General features: G+C 47.9%; 1 protein-coding gene across 5 annotated transcripts in view; it reads right to left on the reverse strand.

Annotated features, from left to right (window-relative positions):
* The window catches only part of LOXHD1 (lipoxygenase homology domains 1), a 185,779-nt gene that overhangs the window by 29,976 nt on the left and 137,402 nt on the right, over window positions 1–18,401 (reverse strand). For 2 of the 5 annotated variants that reach the window (XM_011949344.1, XM_011949345.1), the window contains 6 exons: window positions 16,614–16,822; window positions 15,612–15,797; window positions 12,643–12,770; window positions 4,179–4,296; window positions 2,039–2,213; window positions 331–516 (listed from right to left, as the gene is read on the reverse strand). In XM_011949344.1, the coding sequence (XP_011804734.1) occupies window positions 331–516; window positions 2,039–2,213; window positions 4,179–4,296; window positions 12,643–12,770; window positions 15,612–15,797; window positions 16,614–16,822 (1,002 nt within the window). Of the gene's footprint in view, window positions 1–330; window positions 517–2,038; window positions 2,214–4,178; window positions 4,297–12,642; window positions 12,771–13,398; window positions 13,650–15,611; window positions 15,798–16,613; window positions 16,823–18,401 lie in introns of those variants that run through there. The other 3 variants (XM_011949348.1, XM_011949346.1, XM_011949343.1) reach the window with 2 other exon arrangements.

Below are 18,401 nucleotides of genomic sequence, written 5' to 3' on the forward strand. Positions count from 1 at the left end.
AAAATCCATGGGAAATGAATTTAGCTTTTTTTTCCTTCATTTTTATGTCTGAACTAAGTCAAATTAATGGTCTGAAATCACAAACAATGGAGAACCACTAATCACCCAGGGAGAAAGCAGGAGGAACCAAGCTTCATTTCTAAAACTATTTGCCCAGAAATACTGTCTCTTCAGTACTGATGGAGGCATCAATGTGGTGGTCATCAACTGTGTTCAGTTGCCTGCCACTCTGGGGTAATCAGAGTCAGTGCGATGCCAGGGAGGGAAGGAGGGCTCAGGAGGGGAGCTGAGGGCCGCCCTCCCACCAACCTGGCCTTGAGTGGGAGCTACCTTTGTTGTCGTGCCAGACCCTCAGCTTGCAGAGGTGGCCCAAGCTCAGCATGTCGGGGAAGTTGAATGTGTCCGTGTTGTTCCGCTCAAACTTATTCCAGTTTGCCGACTGCTTCAGGGCCAGTGTCCCACTGTCCCCGTTCTCCCCGAAGATGATGATGAACACATTGGCATCAGTGCCTGCTCCTGGGGGGTGCACAAGGTGAGGCTTAGGGTGCCAGCCTCTTTGACACACAGCCCTCTTGCTCTGGCCTTGATCCCAGACTCCTCAGAGGAGCCAGGGGTACAGGTGGACAGAGTACAGACTCAAGAAGGCCAGGGGTGAGGTTGGAAAGGGTCAGTTAATGTCCTAGGTCTCCAATTCTCTTCTTCATCTTACCTTTGTGCCTTACAAAAGCTTTTGGTCTAACTGGAGTTGTGGTCAGCAAGTGTGAAGGGTTTAGTACAAAATTCACCTATTTCTGGGGAAATACACCCAAACTTAAAAGGCGTGTCATATAGGCTGGCTTTACAATTTAGAAACATAGGCTACCTCCTGCACAGTGTGGGTTCAGAAGGAAGCAGGGAAGTTCGGTGCTCCCTAAATCTGTCTCTGATTGACATTCTACACTAGAGCTTCGTTTCATTTGCTTAAGCCAAATACAGGTATTGGCCCAAATCAAAAGCAAACGCTTCTGGAAGAGGTGACCCAGCGAAGCTTTTCTGACAGACATCTGTGGTTATCAATGAATTTATTATTTTCTGAGTGCATCATAAAGGGATGAAGGGGCCTGAAAACTTGTGGACACTTGGAACTTTAAGCAATAGGGGTGAAAATTCCATTGTGAGAATAGGAAGAAAGGAGGTACCCCCAACAAAATTTACTAGCTTTATTGACCTATCATTCATGCCTGAGATTCTACCATGAGAGCTTCATTTCTTTAGCAAGAGGCTTCTCTGTTGAAAATGTAAGCTACCATGGCCAACAAGTTAATCCTTCATTCACCATTTATAATTAATGTGATGAGCTTGCCAGATTCCTTGCAATGGCTCCTGGAGAGCAGGCTTGGGATAGGGGAGTGTAGGTAGCATGTCCCCCATGCCTAGATGACAGTGTGTTCCCTCTCAGCTCCTGGCCTTTGACATGCTAGTACTTTTGATTAGAAGACCCTTCCTCTGGGTGCCCTGTCTGCCTGGCTTCTGTGTTTGTGTTTCTGGACTTGACTTTGGTATTGCATCCATCAGAGCATCACCGCACTGCACTGTGGTTGCTCCAATGAAGGTCGGACCTGCAAGGGCCTGGGCAGCACATCTGTATCCTAAGACCCACAACCAAAGCCGGCACACGGTAGATGGCCACCAAGCACACGGGTCGGAGCATGCCTGAGGTGCATGGTGCTTGGGCGAGGGGTGCCAGGCAGCAGAAGGAAGATGGGAAGGCTCTGCATCAAGCCAGAGCCACTGGAAATGTACCATTTCCAAAAGTGCTGACCATACTCCTCAGTCATGTTCTCCCCTATTTCCCAAAGGGAGGAGGGAGGGAACCAGTCACTCACTGGGAGGAAATGTTTTGTCCAGACAGAAAGTGACACACTGGAGAAGACTTGGATTGACTAGATTTTGGAAGGCCATATAAAGAAAAATGCCCTGACCAGAAACCAGGGCCTCAGACCGAATTTGAGGGTTGGAGGGGCAAGGGAGCAGGAGGTGTGAGGGACCCCCAACCCACCCAGGATGTTGCTGGTCTTAACTGCGACGGTGTAGGAGGTCCACTCCATCATTTCTTCCTCATTGATAACGGCACACATTTCACACACCAGGGTCTTCTTCCCCTTCCGCTGGGACAGCCAGTCTCCATAGTAGAACATAGTCAGGTCTCCAGTGTTCATGTTCTTCAGTAGGATCTGGGGGAAAGGGAGCCACCATGGGAATGCCCTGCCCTCTCTCACCTCCACCAGCACCCACTGGCCCATGCGGCCCCTCCCCAAATCCCAACCCTGGAGATCCCAGACCTGAGACAAGCGCTTGTGACTGAGACCTAGGAGGTGTGGAAAGGGCCCTTTCCAGGACAAAGGCCCTGTCCTGTGTGCTTGCCATGGGATTTGAAGTCCTCACGAGGACTGCCCTAGCTTGGGATTTGGGAATGGGCAATTCACCTAAAACTTTATCCTCAGAGGTACCTGTCACTGTGCACAAGAGATGTTTGCTGAATGAGTGACAGAAAAACAGATCAACCCAGCCCGTCAGCCACAAACATCTGGGAGCAGAGTGCTGACATCTGCAGGATAGTCCTTGGTGTGGGCCCCATATTTTTGACTCAAGAAAATCTGCTAATGGCTGAACAGGGGAGGAGGAGCCTGAGGCAATGCAGGACAGCTGGCCTCTGGTAGATGAGGATGCATGGGCTGACTCAGGCAGGGGACTGCAGAGCTTTGTGTTATGGGTGAAATTGTATTCCCCCAGAGTTCATATGTTGAATTCTTAACCCACAGTCCCTCAGAATGTGACCTTATTAGAAAGGGGATTGTTGTAGGTATAATCAGTTCAGATGAGGTCATTAGACTGGGCCCTAGTCCAATCTTATACCACCCAGACAAGCACCCAGAACACCATGTGAAGACTGGTAAGATGCTGCCCTGAGCCAGGGAACTGCCAGAAGCCAGGAGAGTGGCCCAGAACAGATGCTTCCCTAGAGGGAGTGTGGCCCTGCCGACACCTTCACCTTGGACTTCTGCCTCTATGACAGTGAGGGGGTAATAAATGTGTGTTGTTCCAAGCCTCTAGTCCGTGGTGCTTTGTTATGCTGCCTGATTCTAACACACATTATGTAGGGAGGATGCACACATGTTGGTGTGCCTAGGACCTTGTGTGACACGGAGGCTGCAGGAAGGTCATCTTCGTCAGCATAGTCATTGCCTTTGTGAGTGTGGGGCTGCAGGTGAGGCTCCTCCTGGCTGCCAGGGGCCACCAGTTTTGGAGCCACTCTTAGCATGGAAAGCCGTTGGACTCCTAATATCATGGTGGTTCTCATCAAAATCAGTGAAGCTTAGCCCTTTGCCCTGGATGCTCTTCTCTCTGCCCTGGAGCAGCAAGTGTTAATGACTCTCCTCTGGGCACCCTGGAGGCACAGAGCCGCACAGCCTGGGGAAGGTGAGGAAGTGATGAGAGGTCCTGAGAAGGAGCAGCTGCCTTCCTTTCTCGGTGGAAACTGAGTCTGTGGCCATGTGCATGTGTGTGTGTGCACATGTGCCCGTGCATATGTATGCTGAGAAGAGTGGGAGGATGGAGGCAGAAATAAGAAATCCTGTGCTGCTGTTGCTCCTTGAAGATCCCAGCATCGCATCCCCAAGGCTGGCTTCAGCCCAACTGAGAGCCCAAGGATCCAGGATCCTCAGGCAGGGTGCTGACAACCAAGCTCAGACTCAGAGGGCCACAATGGAAAAAGAGGCAGCTGCCTAACTCCATGATCACAGAGGCCCCAGTAAGCTTTCTGCCGTCCTGCCTGAAGTTCCCACCATGGCAGCCCCTCTCTGCCCCAGGCCTTGCTCCTCCTCTCTCAACCCTCCCAGCTGCTGTCCTGAAGGAAGCCCACACCACCCCTCCCCTTCCTCGGGTCTCTGTCCACGTAAAGTTGACAGCTCATGTTGAATTACCTGACAGTTGCTTCAGTTCTCACTGGACACAAATAAATAAAACGACATTCTCGGATTAATTCATGCCAAAGGGCGTACTGAATCATATGGGCTGGGTTCATGTAATGATCCTTTACCGTGACATTTGTTTTAACAAGGTCCATTGACAAGCCAGAGGAATAGGGGGGAAGGGGTGGGTGGTGGCTGGAAGGAAGAGTGAGGGTCTAGACATTTTACCCTCTCCAGGAACCACTCTGGCCGGCTGCCCAAGCCATCAATCCTGATCCGCATCTTGGTGAATGGAGCAATGTCTAGGATCTCCATGATGAAGGTGTCATTCTGCTCCCGCTCAAACCTGGGTGTGGAGAGGAGGGGCATGAAGAAGGGAAGCTGGCCATTGGGGAGGGCTGGGCCAGGCCAGAGGCCAGGTTTGGGGTGAGGGAGAAGATGAGGCCTTTACTCAGCAGCCCCTCTGCTCTCAGCAGCTCTCCACCAGCCCATCTCTTGCATCCCAGATGTGTTTCTGAAAGACTGGGTTAAGTGGGTTTGACTAGTAGAAATGGCCCTGAACCAAGAGCTACCAGTGCTGGGTTCTAATCTCATTCTACCCGTCACCTAGAATAGTCCCAGTTCCTTTCTAGAACTTGGTTTCCTTACCTGTGGTCTGGAGAATAACACTAGCCCTGTAATCTCACAAAACTGTGATGAAGACCAAATGGATGTGAAATCAATTTAAAATGGAAAAAGAATTCCATACCTGAAAAGCTTTAAATGAGGTTCTGTGCGTGACAGGGCCATTGCGAATGGTGGGGCAGGCAGTGCACCACACAACTCTAGATGGCATCATTCGCATTTTTCTATTTGCCATCTGCAAAACTGAACACAGTGCCCTGAATTGGGTAATGCTACTGCCAACTGTAAAGCAGTAGGCAAATAGAAGGTAATGCTGCTTTTGTTGCTATTATTATTTTCCTGCTGAATGACCTCATCATCTCAGAGATGCTCTATCTTTATTCCTTACTGCTCTTCCCACAGTGCCGCATGTACAATTCGACCTTCAATGCTGACTGATTGCTTGACTGCTGACTGATTCCAGATGATACTGCTGATAAGGCCCTGGGGTAATGCAGGTGGCACTGGAGATGTGGCTCTGCATGGCAATCATCATGCTTCCTTGAATACAAGACATATTTTTATGTCTTTTAAAAACAGAGGCCATCGCCAATGGGGGCTGAGACTTAAATATTGCAAATTGAGAACTAACTACTGCTCGTCTTAAAGGTGGTGATGAAACAGAGACAATTTCTTCTGATAACTTGCTCTGTGTGCATTTTACAATTATTAGAAATGAAAAAGTTATCCCAAAGTCAGCCCCATATCCCTCCTCCTCTAATTGAAGCCCCATCTGTCCCTCTGGGCATAATGGAAACTGTAAGGGGTGCTCATGTCACATTCATGTCACACACTGAGATTTTCCCAAATAATCTTTCAATTCCTTACTCTTGCCAGGAGCACGATTTTGCAGATCAGAAGAGCTTTAGAATTCTTTGCTTTGCATGTCTCTTTAATTTTCACTCTTTGAATTTAGCCAAGTGTCTTCATTTTATGGAGATTTTATGGTGGGACAGGTGTAAGGAAAAGGGGAGGAGAAACAAGCTTTTCTTCTGGAAGACTGCAAGGAGATTACATTTACACCCTCACCCTTCATTCCAGGCTGAACCCCAATTAACCTTGATGGACTTCCTCTGTTTGGTGTAAAACCATCTAAAGTGAAGGCCCTTATTTGTCCTTCAGTCTTCCCAACTCACTAGCCACATCCTTCCAGGTGCCCCAGACCCCCTCCAGACACCTCAGTTGACACAGTAGGATTCCCACCCTTTGGAGAGGTGCCCGCCTTTGAGCTCAGGATTCCCACCCTTTGGAGAGGTGCCCACCTTTGAGCTCACAGGGACAGGGCTGTTGTGTGACCCAGGATTTTTGCTGCTCATCTACTCAAAGGAGCCTCTGCTCAGCAGCTGAGGGAGTGGTGTCTGGGAAGGGCCCCCTTTGGCTGCCCCTCATGTCCTTCCTTTTCTGGTTTCCTTCTGTTCCTGCCTGTTGTAAAAGGGTGTCCTTAGGGAAGAGCCCAGCAAATACTCCCTCACTGGGCTCCATGATTGAGCACAGCCTGAAGGCTAAACAGGGCCAAAGGCTTAGGCTGGAAGGGCAACTATTTCATGGGAGAATTTTTGGCATTGCTACGAAACCAGGGAAGGGTTATGGTTAGGGAACCTGGGAAAGGGCTGGCTAGCAGATGGATATGGATGACGTGGGATCTAAAGTCCATCAGGCTGAGCAGCTGCTCAGGCAGTTTGTGAGATCTTAGGGGCATAGCCGGGGCTCTTAGGATTGGCCAGGGTCAGAGTGCCAGCCTTAGCTTTGCTCTAGACCACTCTCCTTCCAGTCTGAAGTTCTCTGTACCCAAGGCCATTGAGCTTATGCTTGAAATCACCTTTGAAAAAACTGTAACAGTGAGAAAATTTTGGCAGTGAAAGAGATCTGATTTAACCAACCCCCATCTTGCCTTTAGCCTTCAAACTTCCCTTGATTCTTCCTGGGTTTGGGTCCAGCTAACTTTGGAGACATTTAGTGTATAGTTTAAATGATAATAGCCCTTCCATAAAGTTAAGGGGAGACCACCAGCCTCAGAGGATGAGAGAAGCCTGAATTCTGCTAAAACATAGACATAAACATTGCCAGCCATTACTCCAGAGGTCACAAGATATGCACTTCCCCAATTACCCCTGCAGATAACAACATCGCCATTGTAAACAGAAGACTGGCCTTTTGAGATGTCTTTTCAGTTTTTTTACATGTCTGATGACCAATGGCTCCACCTGGACCTGCCAACTCTTGTGGCCCCACCCAGAAATGACTCAGCATGCAATGAGGACCATTTCCCAAACTCCTATGATTGTACCCCCAAACCAATCAGCAGCAAGCACCCATTGCCTAGCCACCCCCACTTCTCCCAAACTCTCCTGGAAAAACCCTAGTCTCTGAATTTTCAGGGAGGCAGATTTGAGTAATAATATAATTCCAGTCTCCCATTTAGCCAGCTCCACATGTGTAAAACTCTTTCTGTATTGCAATTCCCCTGCTTTGATAAATCAGTTATCTCTGGGCTGTGGGCAAAGTGAACCTCCTGGGTGGTTCCATGCTTAGACAGCTCTACTGAAGGGGCCCCATGGCCACCCTTGCAGCTCTTTTCCTTTTAGGACAGCCATGGCCAACCTTTAGTAAGTTTTGTTACATTGAGTTCTGCCACTAGAACAAATTGTTGAATTGTCAACATCTGACTAACCTCAATGCCTCTACTCTCTTTCATCTCTGTCTCTTTGAAACAAGCCACTGGACCTCTCCCTTCTCCAGGCTCCTCAGTAGAATATTATGCAGCAACAAAAATGAGCAAATCACAATCACACTCAACATTGCTTAGGAAAATATGAAAAACCTGATGCTGAGTGAAAGAACTAAGACACAAAATAAGATGTATGGCCTGATTCTATTTATGTACCATTCAAATCCAGGTGATATAAAAGCCTATTGTTAGGGATGAAATCCAGGTGATATGAAAGTATAGACCCATGAGATAGAGACCGAAAAAGAAAGGAAACAAGAAAATGTTGACCTTAAAAACTGAGAACTGGCAAGATTTAATTTCTTGGCCTGAAGGCAGTGTGGAGGGTTTACATAAGTTTTTGCTTTATAAGTATAATAATGTATGTACTTATATATATATGTGTATATATATATGTATGTTTATGATAAAATGTTTAAAAGTGTAAATGTCTCTAGAATCTTTGACTGTTCTTCATGTGGCAGAATTTTCAGATCCATGCTCTGTGGCTTGTAGCCCTTGTGGCAGGCTGAAAAATGGTTCTCCAAAAGATATCCATGTTATAAATCTTGGAATCCATGTATACAACTGTATGGTAAAAAGAAAAGGGAGGTCTTTGCAGATGTAATTAAGTTAAGAGCCTTAAGATGGAGAGATTATCCTGGATTATTCCAGTGAGCCATTAATGTAATCCTAAGAGTCCTTATAAGAAGGCAGAGAGAGAGAGAGATCAACACATACACAAAGGAGGTGGGATGTGAAGATGGGGCAGAGATGGGAAGACCTGGCCTTGAAGGCTGGAGTGATGTGGCACAAGCCAAGGACTGCTGGCAGCCACCAGAAGCTGCAAGGAGTGGATTCTCTTCCCAGAGCCCACAGGGCACATGGCAGTGCTGACACCTTGATTTCCACCCACAGATTCTGATTTCAGATTTCTGGCCTCTGGATAAATGAGAGAAGAAAATTCTGTTGTTTTAATTACCATATGTTCGTGGTAATTTTGTATCACAACCTCAGGAAATTAATACAGCCCCAAGTGGTGTGAATGGAGAACTTTGGGACCAGAAAGCAGGTAGACAAGGGGAGGCTGCCCTGGAACTCACACAGAGAAAATTCCAAGCCTGGGATCGGTGAGCAGCAGGGAGTTGGCCTCAGTGATGATGTAAATGTCCATGGGGTTGAAGTAACTGGCACACAAAAGACAGAGCCTCCAGTCCCAGGCTCTGCTGATCTGGGCTCCTCAGAGACCATTGGAAAAACTGGACCTTGTGCATCCCCCATTAGACATACGAGGTGATGGGGAGCAGTATACCTATCTCATGGGCATCTTTGCTGTGGTTTGAGAGTAGAACAAGGCCAAATCTCAAACAGATTCTAAGCCTATTCTTGAATGCCATGATCAGACCTAGTACATATCTGCCAGTCTCCTCTTAAAGGGCAGCCCTTGAGCTACAGATGATGCTTTGAGAGGGGTGCCCAGCAGTGAGTGCTGGAACCTTTCAATTGCCTGTCCTGGGTGCCCCTGGAAGGCAGCAGTTCCTGGAACTCAGCTTTCCTTCCTCTTCTCTTAGACCATTCATGCTATCCCCTGGGACTCACCTCCAACCTCCTTGAGAAGGACTCAACCTTCCCACCCAAGTCTTCTGCCCATGGAATCCCCAAAGATAAGACCTTTCCAGTCTCAGAACTTTATTGCTAACCAGACTGAGATTCAAGTGATAAACATGTGGAAGAGAGAGTCTAAACTTACAAGCTTACTACAGCCCTGGACACGGTCACAACCAAATATTTCCCCATCCTCTCCTGAAAGGACAACTGGAATCCCATTTGAGTGTCTGTCCTCTGTTTCCATTCCCTTGAGCTCAGCCTCTTTCCATGCTTTTTGCAGTAAGGGTTAGTGAAAGCAACAGGCCATCCTGAGGGGTAAACCCAACAGAACTCTTGTGACACAAAAAGGGACCCAAAATCTTTTTTGTGTCCAGTCCAAGGAAGTTTCCATTTCACTAGGTCTCTACTGGCCTAGGCATGATCCCTCACAGGCATTTACTTCCCGCTATAGAAATAACACAATTCTTTGTCTAAAAATAGCTTCTACACCCACTGGACACCAATCACCTCAAATCCCTCTGTTAGAGACTCATCTCCTGAAAGTACGCATTACCTTTTAGGGCATCATTTTTTCTGAATGCCGTATTAATTCACAAGCATCTCGGTGGGAGTTAATTTACCAGAACCATTTTCTCTGAAGTGGCAAGATGAGAAGTTAAGAAATTTAGCTGGGGAGTGGGATAGAGTGAATTGCTATTGGCTATTGTAAGCTTTGGCCCCTGGGTACAGCATCTGACTGCAGGAGCGTTGCAGCAGGCAGAAGCCTCGTGATACCTTCTGTGTGAATGCATGCATGTCTCAGCCTCATTCTGGTCACATACCATTTCTTGGGGAAAGTATCACCTTGCACAGTACCAAGCTGTGCCCACGACACATGCGCAGTGGGTCTCTCTGTCTACGTTCCCTAGTCAAGATGCAGACATTCTTAACAAGGACTTCAGGACACAGGTGAAACATCGGGCCACATGCAAATGAAAATATCAAAACATGTCTCGGGTAACAACTCTGAGCTTGCAAACCAGGGTTGTTAAGAAATGATGGCTCTCCTCACAAAATAAATTTTTATTCAGAAAAAAAAAAATCCTTCAACTAGCAACGTGCCTCAAAGCATTTACAATATGGTTGTATTTATAATAATGTGATTTTCAAGCAACACTTTTGGAATTTAGATACTTCCAGAAACAAGATGTCTCTTCCACCAGCAATTAAGCCTTGTACATCTGGAAAACAAGGTGGAATGTAGGTGTAGGATAATTAATCAGAAAAAATCCAGGAATATGGGGTAGGGTAATGATTAGAGTCAGAGTACAGAAGTAAAGACTATAGGAGGCTGAATATGCAAACAATAGTAGCCAGACCATGTGTGATAATAGAACTCTGAGCTACCTCCCCTGCAGCGACCATCCCAAGAAACCACGGTCTCTACAGAAATTGGCCCAGAATGATCAGGACTTGGGCAATGGCCCCCAGCTTCCCTATTTTGTCCCTGCTCCCAACTCAGGACTAACCAGACTGACGTACCAAATCCAAATATGGTCCCTAATGCAATCACGTATGAAACCCTGATTCTAGCTACCCAACCTCCAGCTCTACCGTGCCAAAAATAATGCTTCATTACAAAGCTCCTCCTCCTCCCACAGCATTCAAATCTCTATCAAACCAAGTGACGGTGGCTGAGTCTCTTGTTACAGCAAGCTCTAAGTAGAGAGTTTCTGTTCTCATTTGGTCCTCCTTTATTTCTAGAACTAAGTTCAAATCCCAGTTCCCCTACTTACTTGCTGTATAACCTTGGGCAAGTTATTTCACCTCTATGTGTTTCAGGCATCTTATTAGTAATGTGGAGATGATAAGAGGGCAAAGAGTGATAAGAGGGGTGTTGTGAGTTAATATATGTTAAAAAGCACTTGCAACAGTGTCTGGCATGGAATAAATGTTCAATGCATATTAGCCATTATTATTATCACCATTGCTGTTGATATGGGAAGAATTCAAGGAGGAAATGGGAGTTGCAAAATGAGAGAGCAGAAGTGCTAAGACAGGCAAAAACTTTCCCATCAGACCCCCAGGGATGAGCTGCATAGGGCCCATAGGATGGGCAAAGCTCCAGCTTGCATGAGCTGCCTTGTCCACGAAAAGAAATGCTGCCTGGTCCCCAAAAGCTTCAGTAGCCACACCCTCATCATCACCAACAGCACCATCATCACAATTATCATCCCTACCATTATCACCTTTATCTCTATCACCACTGCCACCACCACCATCGTCATCATCATCATCACAATTATCATCCCTACCATCATTTCCTTCCTCCCTATCACCACCATCATCATCATAATCACCATCATCACCATCATTATCATCATCACCATCATCACAATTATCATTCCTACCATCACTTTCACCCCTATCATCACCACCATCATCATCATCCCTACTATCATCACCTTCATCCCTATCACCATCCTCATCATCACTACCACCATCACAGTCATCATCCCTACCATTCAGCACCATCAGTATCACCAACCTCACTATCATCCACAATGTCCTCATCACCACCCCAATCCAGAAGTACTGAGTGCCTACTACAAGCAAGGCAAGAGCTAGGAGGTATGAGGGGCTCAAAAAGGAAGCCACCTGGGTCCTGCCCTCCAGCTAAAGGAAGGAGTGCTGTGTGTTCAGAGGCAAGTTGCCGTGGGTGGGATTTTAAAATGCTAAGCTTGGACTCTGAGTCTGTCATCTCTGGTTCTTAAGATGTCAGGGGCCAGGGATGTTTGGGGGACAGTGGCTGAACATGGCAAACCAGCCCAAACCCAGGACTGTCTATATGGGGAATCCAAGGGAGGGCATGGACAGTGAGTACTATAGGAGGGTCATCTTTAATGTCATTATGAATCACTAATGAGTGCTTAGGACTGGGGGCCACCTGGGTGTAGTTTGCAGTACCACCGCTTAATGGCCATGGGACTTTGAGCATATGACTTTACTTTTTCATGCCTCAGTTTCTCACCTGTAAAATGGGGATGATAATAATTGGGTTATTATTATAGGATTGTGGAAAAGATTAAGTGTATCAATACATGGCTTATTAGAGAACAATGCTTGGCACAAAACAAGCTCCTATAAATATTAGTGTTGCTGTTATTGCTCTCCTTAGGTTAAGCTCTGTTAAGTACAAGGACCCTTGTCTTCTTGGTTATATCATCTCTTCAGTGCCTGAGTCAGTGCCTGGCATATATTAGGTGTTCAATCTTTTTTTTAATGTTTTGAAAATTGACTGCATTTTATTTTGTAATCATTTGAGACTTACAGAAAAGTTTCAAAAACAGAACAGAGCTTCCGTGCCCTCTTCACCTAGCTCTCCTTAATGTCAACATCTTATATTGCCATAGTACAATTAATGAAACTAAGACATTAACAATGATACAATACCATCAACTAATCTACCAACCTTACAATAAACAATTCTGAGTACCAAATGAAAGAAAGAAGAAATGTTATGGGTAGAGGTGATCAAGGAATCCTTCCTAGGGGAGGTAGATTTGAGCTGGCCCTTGAAAAAGAAAAGTATTGAGACAGAATAGGCAGACAGAGGATAGAAGGCCTCATGGTCTGCAGGGGGCATGTGAGAATCAGCCTGGCTGAGGGTAGGGTAGGGCAGAGGGGAAGAGTTGAATGTGGGAGGGGTGAGGGGTAGGGGCCACCTCCAGGTACCTGGCTTTCTTTTTGTCCAGCTGCATCTCCTCCGTGCTCCCGTTGATGCCATAGAGGGTCATGAAGATGTTGGAGTCAGTGCCCCCACCAACCACATCCCCTGTCCACACCGTCATTTCATAGAGAACCTGCCATGAGAGGAATGCGGGTGCTGAGTCTCAGCCTCACCCTCCAACCCCACCTGACCTGCCTCAGTCTCACCAGAGAAAGAGACACGCTGTCTAAGTTCCACGGCTCTGGAAAGAGCCCCTCCTCCAATCAACTGTAAATGCCTGGACAGCAAGAGGCAGCCTTGCCACTCTCTTATGTCCCCCACTGTACTCAGTCCCACCCTAGAAAGGAGTCCTGACAGAGAGCCCTTCTGCAATAGAAACATGATGGAAAGCCCGGTGTTAACTGACTCTTTGTCAGTTGAATCCCAACCTAAGTCCAGCCGTGCCAGCAGCGCATGGTGGCAAGACAGTGGCCTTTGGAGCCCTCCAGAGCTCCATGTGAATCCCAGATCTGTCATCTGCTGGCTGTTAGACCTGGGCAGATGCCTGACCTTACCAGCCTCTGCTCCCCTGTGGTAAAATAGGGATAAGCTCCCTTACAGAGTGAGCGCTGCTGACAATTTGCAGGACGCCTGGTGCTGAGCCTGCCACCTGTGTGGCCCCAAGCAGCAGCCAAAACTCTGGGTGTCAGTTCCCCTTCATGCCACAGCCTGCACATGCCCTGCGGCTGCGAATGAGGGATGCCGTCAGGAGTGATGTTTACAGAGGGAGTGCTGCCTCAATCCACTTGAGAAGTGGGACAATCCCCTACTTCCATGATGTTCACTTGAGATTGGGGTTTTACCATTTAGCCTGAGGTGTGTGCCAAAGAGAATGTCTGCCGTCTGTCTCCACTGGAGGGTGAGGAGCAGCCTGCTCTTCCTGGTGTGCCTCCACCAAGCCCCCACCTCGGTTCTTCCTCTGTGAGGCAGCCTCGTGGCAAGAGAAAGCACTTATACTGTTCTAGAATGTTCTTTGGTCCCAGATTCTTACTCCCTTCCTTCTCACCAAGTGCCCCTGGACTCACAGTGAAGACTGAAGGTTCAGGAGAGGATCAGACTTACGGTCGGGGAAGGACCATCTTGACCATCTCCTTTGAATGTACCTGGCCCGGTGTGTCCCTTTTCTGGAGGCTGCTACATTCCTCTATCACCTGTGCAGGGGCCTGGTTCCCATTATCCAGAAGCCTGGACCTCTAAACCTGAGCTATTAATCACGGTGGTCATGTCCCCATCATTGTGCCTGGAGGGGGCTGCATGCTTTTCCAGCAGCATCTAGAATCTCTGCCAGGACACGGTGAGGTTTGAAGTATTCTGTGCAGGCCTGGCCCGCAGGAGAAATTCAGGACATGTTTGCTGAGGGAACGGATGAAGAGCCTCTTGCTTTACCAAGAAAATCCCCTTAGACCACCCAGCAAGGGCATTCATGATGGTCAGGAGGAGCCACTGGGAACAAAAGTAGGAGCCTAACACTTTTTTACTCTTATCCAGGCAGGCATAAAAAATAGAATGATCAAAATGAGTGCTTTAGCGGCCCCATGGAGACTGGCCCCTGAGAGCTGGTCCATCAGACTCTTGTGTTCTCTGCATCCATCTTTCTCTCCTTTACACAGACACATCTCTTTTTATGTAATAAGTGTGTTTCCAAAAAGAGACAGAAACAGTGCTCTTGTAATTCTAGTCTGATATCAGGTGTCCTGGGGAGATGGCCAGGCCAAAGAACCCTGCAGTTCTTTGTAAAGTGACAAACCTGTGTTCCTTTGTGCCATGGATAACGGGTGTAGGTCTGGATTTTCCTGGACTAAAGGGCTCCAAGGGAGCTGCAGCTGCACTGCATGGGGTGTGCATGTGTGCTGGGCGGTGGCACAGAGACACACACAGGCTGGGAAGTAGGTCAGGTGGGGGTCCCTGGATGAACTGTGTGCTCACCCACACCATCCGTCTGGCCACAGATGGAGATGTCTGGGGGGTGGGGGAAGGATGTGAGATATAGAAAGTGCTACTCTCTGACTCTCCAGCAGGCGGGAAGCAGGAGACTGGCAGGCACCACACTCCTGCCTGTCAAGGTTTCAGAGCCCCACTTCTGTTTCCATATACAATGCAGGCAGAGCACACTCAGGTCCAGGTGATTTCTTCTCACCTTTGTGGGACAGCTTCTGACCTGGTCCAAGAAGCCCACTGGTTTTGATTCAGGACCAGAGAAAAGGGCTGGGGCCTTCTGTTGACCCCATAGCCATGAGATAAAAAGAGAAACCAACAGGGTCAGGTGAAACAGAGGCTTCTGGGCCACCAAATGGCTGTGGGTCCTCGGATCCTAGCACCAGGGATCTGCCTCCTGCCTGGTCTGACCTGTGTGTTTATATAACTTATCCCAGGCCATTTGGCCAGTTAGAGGTGGAGCCAGGACCGAAGCTCAGACCTCTTGCCCTCCAGGCTTTTCCAGTTAAGAAGGGTATTGTGTGGACACCACTGGCTGCACCATGAGACTCAGAGGTTCACAGTATCCCAGATGCCATCTTTCCTATCACCACCCTACTGCTGTTGATGGTGGATCCTTTGGTGAATAATGACCCTGCCTGTCTACATAGAGTTGCTTCCTCACAAAGCTCTTCATGAACTGTGATCTCATTAATTCTCACCAAGATCCTACATGGAATAGGCCATGAGTAGCAGGGATGCATTATTTCCAAGCAGTGTATGGGAAGACCAAGGCCCAGAGAAATGAGATGACTTGCCCAAGGTCACACAACAGCAGACCAGAAGAGAGTCCAGTCTGTGGCTCCTAGCAAAGCACATCTGTCTAGCACACCAGGCTGCAGCCCCTGTGGATACCCCAGTGATGAGTCTCCTACTTCTTCCACTTCTGTCTCCCCTGCTGCTCCCCACCTCAACCTGCACTGCCCTGGCCATGCATTGCACACTCACAGTGCCCCCCTACCTTCACCCCGATGTTCACCACCATGGCATCCAGGAGGTCGAAGACACGAGAGGTGATGCCATCACCTCTGTCCTTGGCAAGCCAGCAGTTACAGTTCAACATGTACTTAGTGCCCTGGGTAGGCACTGCCAAACACAACTCTTCCACCAGCCAGCAGCTCTCAGGGGAGGCCCCATCATGGCCCAGCTAGGAGGAGACACACCTGATCTGTGATGATCTGGGCACAACTGGGAAGGAAGTGCTCCCTGCCCAGCCCCCTCCCTCAGTGCTTCTTCCCAATGTGCTGTGCACTTGCTGGCCCAGGTCCCTCCCATAAAGGTGAAGAGATTTTGCAGATATAATTACAGTCTCTAATTAGGTGACTTTGAGTGGGTTGAACCTAATCAGGTGAGCCCTTAAAAAAGCATGACTAGATGTCAGAGGTGAAGAAGTTGGAGATATTTGAAGCAGAAGAGATTGTCTCCTATTGAACAAGAAAACAGCCAGTTTTTGGAGATGGTCCCATGGTGGGGAATGGTGGGCCTCTGAGAGATGAAGGCCTCAGTCCTACACCCCAAGAAAATGAATTCTGCCAACAACCAGTGAGCTTGGAAGAGGACCCCAAGCCCCGGATAAAATCGCAGCCCTGGCTACAACTTGATTTCAGCCCACTGAGATCTTGAAGATGGACCCCCACTAACTCACACCTAGACTCCTGATCCATGAAACTGTGAGATAATACATTTGTGTTGCTTTAAAGCACTAAGTTTGTGATACTCTGTTACACAGCCATGAAAACTAATACACAGAACATTCCCACTGGGTGGGTGGAAGACAGATACACAGAGGGGCAGGTGGCTCACCCAAATCACCTGGCTAGTTGGTTCTCCTCTGCTACCTGCTCTAAGGGGTGCTTCAGGTAGGCTGCTCTTCCCAGCCTGCACTCCCCCACCCACCCAGGTACTGGTCAGCTCCGTCTGTCCCTATGGTGGTCACTATTATGGGGCCCCAAGAAGCCAGCACCTCTATTTTCTTGATGACGCCCACATCCAAGCCTGCAACGTAGAACTCCTCCACAGAGCCACGGCTGAAGCCCCTCTTCCCTCGGGGGTAGTCCAACCAGATGCGCTTACTACGTTCATCATCCTCTCCGATGAGGAAGATGAAGGCTCGGCTGTCAGTGGCTGCATCCTTGTGCTTCCCAGTGGTGACCGACACATAGTAGGGAATAACTGCAAGAGATCACGGGGCCCAGCCTCATAACAGACCAGGTGGACCAGGCACTGCCTCATAGGCTCACAGATTTGGAAGTGACCTCTGAGGGCACTGATCTCAGCTCCTTGCTCAGAGACAAAGTGCAATGAGCCCTTCAGACTGGTAAGTTATCTGTGGTGCGTGTCTCCTCTCCAAGGACTGAGGGAGTTGCTAACTCCCAACGTAAAGACAAAAGACAGCATTCTTGTCACTTGTTTGGAGTGTCAAGCTTCTAAAAGCTCTTTTGACCAATTATCCTACTTGAATCTAGCACTATTATGTGAAGGAGGGTAAGAAAAATAACCTCTCATCATGTATAGGCGTTATATGCCCCAAAAGCTCACTATGGTCAACAAAAATGCTGTTGGCAAAAGCAAGGTCTCATAGAAAGAAGGAATTTGAAGAACAATAAAAATGTATCATATATGCAACACAGTGAATGGAAGTCCTAGAAGACAGCAATTTCTAAAACACACCAGATTAATTAGCATAAAACTTGCTCACGTAGTGTCCATAGAGTCGCAGTTTCCATTCTTCCAGCTATCCATTCTTCTTGCAGCTGGGGTGGTTATGATACATAAGGAGACATTGTTGGGTAGGTTTCTGGGGAAATCTTTTTTTTTTTTTTTGAGACGGAGTTTCACTCTTGCTGCCCAGGCTGGAGTGCAATGGCATGATCTCGGTTCACTGCAACCTCTGCCTCCCAGATTCAAGCGATTCTCCTGCCTCAGCTTCCTGAGTAGCTGGGATTACAGGTATGCACCACCACGCCTGGCTAATTTTGTATTTTTAGTAGAGACAGGGTTTCTCCATGTTGGTTAGGCTGGTCTCAAACTCCTGACCTCAGGTGATCCACCTACCTCAGCCTCCCAAAGTAATGGAATTACAGGCACAAGCCACCACGCCTGGCTGGGAAATCTCTTTTAAAAGGTCTGACTCAACTGGGAGGAGTACTCTTTTTTTCCTTACCCTGCCATTCATTCTGCTTGGAATATGGATATGATGGCTGGAGCTCCAACATTCATCTTGGAACCATGGACAACATTTAGGTCATTTATAAGGTTGCCAGAGTGACCAGGTTAAAGGAACCTAGGTCCTTGATTGCACTGGAACTGCTGTATTAGTCCCAGGTGGCCTACCTTTGGACTTTCATGTGAGTGAAAACAAAAATTCCTAATTTGTGGCCGGGCGTGGTGGCTCAAGCCTGTAATCCCAGCACTTTGGAAGGCCAAGACGGGCAGATCACGAGGTCAGGAGATCAAGACCATCCTGGCGAACATGGTGAAACCCCGTCTCTACTAAAAAATACAAAAAATTAGCCAGGCAAGGTGGCGGTCGCCTGTAGTCCCAGCTACTCGGGAGGCTGAGGCAGGAGAATGGCGTGAACCCGGGAGGCGGAGCTTGCAGTGAGCTGAGATCCGGCCACAGCACTCCAGCCTGGGCGGCAGAGCGAGACTCCGTCTCAAAAAAAAAAAAATACAAAAAAAAAAAAAAATTCCTGATTTGTTTGTGACCATTTCCAGGTCTCTGTCATTTGCAGTTACTAATTGATACAAG

The sequence above is a fragment of the Colobus angolensis genome, unplaced genomic scaffold (genome assembly GCF_000951035.1).
Source record: "Colobus angolensis palliatus isolate OR3802 unplaced genomic scaffold, Cang.pa_1.0 Scaffold299, whole genome shotgun sequence".
NCBI classification, from domain to species: Eukaryota; Metazoa; Chordata; class Mammalia; order Primates; family Cercopithecidae; genus Colobus; species Colobus angolensis.